This window comes from Mirounga leonina, unplaced genomic scaffold (assembly GCF_011800145.1).
Source record: "Mirounga leonina isolate KUSES-001 unplaced genomic scaffold, KU_Mleo_1.0 Mir_101595, whole genome shotgun sequence".
Taxonomy (NCBI): domain Eukaryota; kingdom Metazoa; phylum Chordata; class Mammalia; order Carnivora; family Phocidae; genus Mirounga; species Mirounga leonina.
In genome coordinates, this window is record NW_023270158.1 from 11,459,871 (window position 1) to 11,468,075 (window position 8,205).

General features: G+C 51.0%; 1 protein-coding gene across 1 annotated transcript in view; it reads left to right on the top strand.

Moving 5' to 3' along the window:
- LOC118003503 (melanoma-associated antigen B4-like) overlaps positions 1 to 796 on the top strand; it is a 1,071-nt gene extending 275 nt beyond the window's left edge. Inside the window, exon 2 of the mRNA XM_034994593.1 lies at positions 81 to 796. Coding sequence (XP_034850484.1) covers positions 81 to 796 — 716 coding nt within the window. The remainder of the gene's footprint in view (positions 1 to 80) is intronic.
- Positions 797 to 8,205: the final 7,409 nt, after the last annotated feature.

Genomic DNA, 8,205 nt, shown 5'->3' on the forward strand with positions numbered 1-8,205 from the left:
GGCCCCTGGGTCTCCTGGCGCCCGGGCCCCTGGGTCTCCTGGCGCCCCGGCCCCTGGGTCTCCTGGCGCGGACCCTCCAGGCCCGCCACGTGACCAGGGCGCCCAGAACGCGGCGGCCGCCGCCGCCCCGGCCCCCCGGGCCGCCCGCAAGGACCCCCTCACCCGCAAGGCCAGCGTGCTGGTGCAGTTCCTGCTGGAGAAGCACGGCACCGGGGAGCCCGTCACGCGGGCCGCGCTGCTGAAGATGGTCAGCAGGAAGTACCGCGAGCACTTCCCCGAGATCTTCAGGCTCACCTCGGAGCGCATGGAGCTGGTCTTCGGGCTCGAGCTCAGGGAGGTCGATTCCCGCAGCCAGTCCTACACCCTGGTCAGCAAGCTGTCCCTCCCGGGCGACGGCAACAAGGGGCTGCCCAAGACCGGCCTCCTGATGGCGCTGCTGGGCGTGATCTTCATGAAGGGCAACCGCGCCACCGAGGAGGAGGTCTGGGAGTTCCTCAACGTGCTGGGCGTCCAGGACGGCAGGAGCCACCTGATCTTCGGCGAGCCCCGGAAGCTCATCACCCAAGACCTGGTGCACCAGGGCTACCTGGAGTACCGCGCGGTGCCCGCCAGCGACCCTCCGCGCCACGAGTTCCTGTGGGGCCCGCGCGCCCGCGCGGAGACCAGCAAGATGCAGGTGCTGCAGGTCCTGGCCAAGATCAACGACACCGTGCCCAGCTGCTTCCCCGAGCTGTACGAGGAGGCGCTGCAAGAGCAGAAGGAGCGCGCGGCGGCCCGTGGCTGGCGCCGCGTCTAGTCAGTCAGCGGGGGCGGCTGCTTTTCCTTGCGGTGGGTGGGAGAGGGCAGTCGACCTTCCAGGTAGTGCAGAGTCCTAGGGGTTGGAGGGAACAAAGCACAGATCTTCTTCCTATTTGTTCGAAACGGTTAGCTTCTATAAACGCATACGCAGTTATATTTATTTAGGTGTTTTCAACGTTTTTTCTCCTAATAGCGCATTTAGTTCTAGAATATAAACTTAAGAATGACGGGGCTCTCATTTATCGCTGTTTCACAAAGGAGAGTTACAGTTTTGGTACATGAAAAAGAAAGTCACAGACCATCTATATTGTATTCGTGATCCAACAGCAGGTAACATGGCACTGCAATAGGGATTTTCATGGAAATGTGGAAGAACCACACAGTAAAATAGGAACACAAAATGGAGAAAAAAAAGTTAAAAAAATAAATAAAAGGTGTTTAATTCATGGTTTGCCTTTTCCTTTTAGTCTTAGTAAAAAGATAAGATACTTTAATTTTTTTTAGCTTAAGAACGTTTGTTTTTGTCCCTGTGCACGTATATTCTCTGCTATCTACTGGATTAAAAATAAACTTAAATGGGAGGGTGGTATTTTGGGGGGTTCATAATAATAACTGCCATTCATTCAGACCCAATATATCTTAATGAGTATGCCAAGTGCTTTACACAGTACATAAATGCCAACATTCCTATAGGATAGAGCTTAGCGAACTTCGCTTATAGATAAACGACTTGTGAATATCTCAAGTTCACAGGAGTGGTAAGTGACCTCACTGGGACTGGATCCCTGGTCTGGATTGGTCCGGATCAGTCTAGAGACCCATGCTCTTCCTTTCCTCCCAGCCTGAGCCAGACCTTGTATCTTTTATTTCGTTTTTCTTCTCATTACTCCAAAATACATCTCATGGGATAAACAAAACCCTGACCCAAAGCAGTGTTTTGGAATACATAGCCACAGTAATAGGAATGCTGAGTAAATGTGTGAAGAAAGAAAAGAAAAAAATTATATTCAGCGACAATATGATCATCTATATAGGCAGTATCAGATAACCTGAAAAGATCGGGGGCTCTCCAAATTATCCTGCTCTGCCCTTTCCGTGTAGGAAGCAAATCTGTCAGGAGTGAAACTGCATAAGATGCTGTCTAGCTGGCGCAGAGAAGGAAGAGATCAGGGTGATTCTTCTCTGACAGCTTAACACCTGGGCAGCCCCCTGCCTTGTGCCACAGCTTCCCCATCTCACATCTTCCTAGGGACGGTGTCCCAGTGTCTGCAAGGTTGGCAGTCAGGAACCTGCTCAAGTGTTTGCAGGGATGAGGATTTGCCAGCAGCCTTTAATCAAAGAGACAGAAGACAAAATGAGAACCCTGTATGAATGGGGGGCTAGACACCAACAGCACAGAATATAGGGAGTGCTGAGAACCATGCCTTAGCTACTCTCAGACCTAGAGGGCCTCAGGTAGAGCTACAGCCTGAGCATCCCCTAACTCATTCTTCAAGGTTCTCAGGGATGTAAGAGCCATGGTTTAAGGGTTGTGTCCTCAGGTCAGTGGGGGGTGGGGGGGGTGGGGAGTGGGGGGGAGGGTTCCAGCCTAACAGGTATCATGGTGAGGACCCTGAATGAGGAATGAGGAACTCCCCATCCCAGAACGGTCGGGGCTCCACAACACATACCCTACTTTCTGCCTTGTGTGGCTATGGTCACCCCCTCATTTCCTCTGGTGGGGAGCAGAGGAAGTGAATTCACAGGGAGGTGAGGTCCTTGGGCCTGTGCAGCAGCTCTGATTCTGCCCAAGTAGGAGATCCTCAGGGGCCTTAATTGTATTTAAGGTGAGGACAATGAGTGCTGGTGAGTGGACCCCCATGACAGAGCGGGACCAGCAGAGGCCTCAGGCAGGGGTAAGCCAGGGAATAGCAGCCTGACTTCTCCCTCTAGTGTCTCCGGAAGGTGACAACCTTGGTGTAAGGCTGGCTGACTTAGTAGAGGAAGCAGCCCCATATGCTACCCAGAGTCAAGGTCAAAAACCTGAGCAAGGACTGAGGGGCTACTAACTGCAGAAGAGTGGGATGTCATAAAATTCTGCCCCCACTACCATCTTTCAGAAGATCGCAACAGCCCTGGACAGATAGGACTCATCGGACTTCCAATTTGGAGCTTCCAGGCAAGTAATGGCCTTAGTCTGACGAGTATGGGTTTTTTAGGTGACTGGAGGGTAGATTCCTAGGTCTGGTCATGAGTCAAGATGAGGACCGTGAATGAGGAGCAAGGGGACCACTCACCCCAGAATCGAGGAGAATGCCCAGAGTCCCACCCTTGCTGTCAGCCCTAGGAGGCCCAGGGCAAAGCTCTCCAGCTGAGGTGTCCCTCTTTCCACAGGAAGTGGTCTCCCGGAGGAGAGGGCCTTTGTCTAATGGGAGCAGCCTCCCTCAGTAGAGGGAGGAAACCTACTTCCTAACTGGTGTCAAGCTGATCACTCTAAAGGAGGATAAGGGGACCCCAACCAGAACAGAAGGGGCCACACACAGCCCTGCCACTGATGTCTTCCCTCAGTAAACCCAGGAATGGGGGCATGATGAGTCCCACTCATTTCCTTCTAGGGCCATCTCAGGGAGGTGAGGCACTTGGTCTAAAGAGTAAGCGTCAGGTTAGCAGAGGGGGAAATTCCAGGTCATGCCAAGAATCAAGCACAGGGCCCTAAGTACGGAGGGAACCACCCAGATCATAAAAGTGGAGACACCACAGAATACCTCTCCTACTGTCAGCCATGTGACCACAGGAAGTTTTGCCATGTAAGGCAATCCTAGGTGGTCAGAGGGAATTAAAGGAGTTCGTGGGAGAGAACAGGCCTCCAGGTCATAGAAAGGACCAGAGTGAAAACTCTGAGTGAGGACTAAGGGAAACACCCAACGAAAAAGTGAGAGGAAGGCTCACCATCCTCTCAGAACTGAGGAGCTCTAGGAAGGAGTATTCAAATGTGTCACCCACTGGCTTCCAGCCCCGGGGGACTTAGGTCAGTAGAAGGCGGCATCGTAGATCCTTAACAGAGAGGACTATAGGTGTCACCAACCTCAGAATAGTAGGGTCCCATAGAGTTTTGTCCCCTGCCATTAGCTCTCAAAATCTCCAAACAGCTGTGACTAGATGCAACTTACCTGGCTTCCACTTCTGGGGACTCAGGGCGGTGAGGCCCTTGGTCTGAAGCTAGCACAGAGACAATTTCTAGGTTGTGCCAGAGTGAAGGGTAAGGACCCTGAAAATGGAGCAGCACATGAAAACCGTAACAATGGGGGCAGTGCATAATATCTCCCCTGCTGCCAGTCCTGGGAGACATTTGGATAGCTGTCAGGCAGAGCAAAGGCAACCCTCAATTCCTGTCGGGGTGACAGAGAAATGAGAACAGTAATAGGTCAAGAGACGAAGGAATGAGGCCATCTCAGAGTCAAACTGAGGAACCTGAGTGAGGACCAGTGAGGTGAACCATCACAAGGTCCAGATTTGCCTACCACAGGCTGGTGTGGCCAAATATGGCTAGCCTCACTCTTTCTAGTGGGTCTCAGAGGGTTGTGGCCTCATTATGAGGAGATGTCTTCAGGTAAAGGTAGAGAGGAGCCACCAGCCTTCCCAAGATTCAATTTGAGAACCCTGACTGAAGACTGAGGGGGCGACATCCCACCCCCTGAATAAAGGAGACAACAAAGAGTCCAGCTTTGGCCCTGCTTTCAGCACTTCAAGACTCAGGGCAGGGGTGACAGGCAGAGGATCCCCTATTCCTCCTTTATATCACGTCTAAGGGAGGTAAAATCCTTAGTCTGAAGGTGAAGCCACTAGAGGACAGAAGGGTGGGCCCCAGACCCTAGGTGGCACACTGAGTAGACTCCCCACGGCTAGAACACAGGAGGCCCCACTGCCGGCCCCTGCCGTCACCCCAGTAACCCCCGGGCAGGGCTGTCTGGCTGGGGCCCAAGGCTCACACCCCCTTGCTCCACAGGGTGCTCAGGGCCCAGGCTAACCAGCGTAAGAGAAGCCCTGGGGGGGTCCTACAGCAGTGCCCTGGGGGACCCTGCAGGGGCGGCCGTGGTCAAAGCCAAGGTGGGATCTCTCCGCTGAAGGGGCTCACCCCACCTCACCGTCCCCCTTCTCCAGGTGACCTCGCCACCTGCCAGCCCTGCCCAGTGTCGCCATGCCTTGGGGCCAGAAGAGCAAGCTTTGCCTCCATGAGAAATGCCCCTAGTGTCTTGAGGGTGCTCGGTCTACTGCAGCAGCAGCAAAAGAGTCCCCCATCCTCCTCCTCTCTTGTTTTGGGGGTACTCCCCAGAGGTCCCCTGTTGCTGGCACTCCCCAGGAGCCACAGAGAGCCCCATCCACCAGTATGGCTACTGTGGCGGTTTCCTGCCCAAGACCAGGTGAGAGTGCCAAGAACCAAGTTGAGGATAGGAAGAGCATGTCACTGAGAACACCGCCCCCACCCCCGGGAGCTAACACACAACTCCTCTAACCAGGTAGGTGAACATATTGGTACAATTTCTGCTGCACATCTATAAAATGAAGACCCATTACAAAAACAGTCATGCTCAAAGCGCAAGAATCACTTCCCTGAGATCCTGAGGAGAACCTCTGAGTGGCTGGAACTGGTTTTCAGCCTTGAATTAAAGGACGTGAATCCCCACCATCACTTTGATGCTTGTTGTGTACTAGACCTCCTAACAGTGGAAGTTTGAGTGATAAGGGCCTGTCCAAGACCCATCTCCTGGTGACACTCCTGAGCATGACCTTCATGAAGGGCGACTGTGCCACAGAAGAGAAGACCTGAGAAGTTCTGAGTAAGATTTGGGTTTATGTTGGGAGAACAACTTCATTTATGAAGAGTCCAGGAAGCTCACCACCAAAGATTTGGTGAGGGTCAAGGACCTGGAGTACTGGCAGGAGCCGAACAGTGATCCTCCACACTATGAATTCATGTGGGATCCTCCAACGCTATGAATTCCTGTGGGGTCCAAGAGGCCACGCTGAAACCAGCAAGAGAAAACTGGTATTTTTTGGCCAAAGTCAATGTCACCATCCTCAGTGCCTTCCCATCCAATTATGAAAAGGCTTTGAGAGATGAGGAAGAGGGACTATGGAATAGATGCAGCCAGGCTGAACACCAAGACCAGCACGCAGTCCTGGGCCATTACCAATAACTACTCCTGCATCAGGTAAAGTCTGAGGGAGATTCTTTATCTTTTCCCTGAAGAATGTAGTTAGTGTTTTGTTTGTTTGTTTGTTTGTTTTTTAAGATTTTATTTATTTATTTGACAGAGAGAGACACAGCGAGAGAGGGAACACAAGCAGGGGGAGTGGGAGAGGGAGAAGCAGGCTTCCCGCTGAGCAGGGAGCCCGATGTGGGGCTCGATCCCAGCACACTGGGATCATGACCTGAGCCGAAGGCAGACGCTTAACGACTGAGCCACCCAGGCGCCCCTGTAGTTAGTGTTTTAAGCAGTGGAAGACCCAGGTGGGACTGGAAGAAACACAGTGCATGTTTTCTTTGTGTTCCTATTCTACCAAATGTTTGGTTTGTTTTACTCTGTTAGTACTTTCTGTAAAACTAAAAGATATGTATCTAGAATTTCTTGGATTGTTCAAGATTGTGGGAGGAATGAAAACAATAATAAAGTAGACATTCTGCTCACTCTCTCTCTTTCTCCCCAACCATTAACTGAGCATCTCTTCTTCGGGAGGCCTCATGCTAGTACTGGGGATGGTAAGAAAAAGAAGACCAGGCCACTGTCCAGAGAATTCTAGTCTAGGGGCTGCTGCCATGTAAGGAAGACCGTGAACTCCACTCTATGACCCCCATAAAAGACAAATTAAAAGAAGGGGTAAGGGAGACAGGAGGTTCCTGATGAGAGCAGCCACGAGCAAATGCTCTGAAGCAAGGCACTTGGGAGCTTTGCGACACTGCACTTGCCTTAGCGGAGGTCATTTTACGTTAAGCAGGATAGAGGACTAGATGAAGTTGTGAGAATTGTGAGCAAGGAACTGACCCTCAGATGGTGGGTCTCAGAGTTGAGAGACTAAAGACTAGAATGAAAAACTGCCCTTAATAGTTACTTTGGGACAGTGGGTAAACCAGAGAGCATCTCCACCTGGGGCAGGAATAGAAGGGGTCCTCGTGCTCTGGTCCCAGTACATTTTATGGACCCGATCACTAGGAAAATTCTAAGAAACAAAGGTGACACTCCTCTGAAGTGAGATGTCACTTCGCTGTCTTTACACTGGGCTGGGAGGGCCAGAGGCTGCTCCATTAAAGAGGCATTCTATTAATTAAATTATTTTGGGGTGCCTGGGTGGCTCAGTTGGTTAAGCGACTGCCTTCGGCTCAGGTCATGATCCTGGAGTCCCTGGATCGAGTCCCGCATCGGGCTCCCTGCTCGGCAGGGAGCCTGCTTCTCCCTCTGACCCTCCCCCCTCTCATGTGCTCTCTGTGTCTCTCATTCTCTCTGTCTCAAATAAATAAATAAAATCTTTAAAAAAAAATTATTTTGAGTGTAATCTGGCAACCTCTAAATGAAGGCATGATTTCTAGTGGTGGTGAAATGAATAAAATTAGGGGTAGTTTGGATGTAAAGGCATGTGGGAGGGAAACTGTTGGTCCCTGACACAAATGCTAGGACCTCTGAATTACATCTAGTGGGGGGAGACTCTTTCACACTCAAATTAAATAACATATTTTCAAATGGGGAAAATTTACATAGTTTTACTGGCTAAGCAGTATTTCATTCCCTCCAAAGGGGGTGCATATTTTCTGACCTCTCATAAAATAAAATAAAAAAAAATCCCAAAGGAGTTGGTATTATTGCCTGGGGTCATAATCATCATAGCAATAAATGCCATTCTTTCAAGATCATTGTATCGGGTGCTTTGCAAACATCACATCTATTCCAACAGTCCTACCAGATAAGACACATCAGACTCACTTTGCAGATGATCAACTTGCAATTTTCTCAAGTTCACCTGGCTTGTAAGTGACAGAGCTGGGACTAGAGCCTTGGTCTGAACGTGTCCAGAGGCCACACTGTGCCACTCCTCCCAGCTGAAGACACATGTAGTGTCCCTTAATTCACTTTTCTTCCCACTACTCCAAAACAGAGCTCAGGCAGTAAGAAAGGAACTTGTAGCCAAAATGTTAAAAGCAGGCGTAAAGGAGCATGGTTAATACGAGAAGAAACCACAATTTGGGGATCCTCTATGGGCTGCATTTACCAAAGAGCCAGCTACCACTAGCCCTGTGGATCCCGCAGAGCAGACTCTGCCCTGGCTCCCAACACATGTGTCCAGTTCCAACGATTTCCTGCATTACAGCATCTTTGCCCTAGGCCTTCCCTACTGTGCCCTCATGTCCAACTCTGGAATCTGTTAACGGTGTGG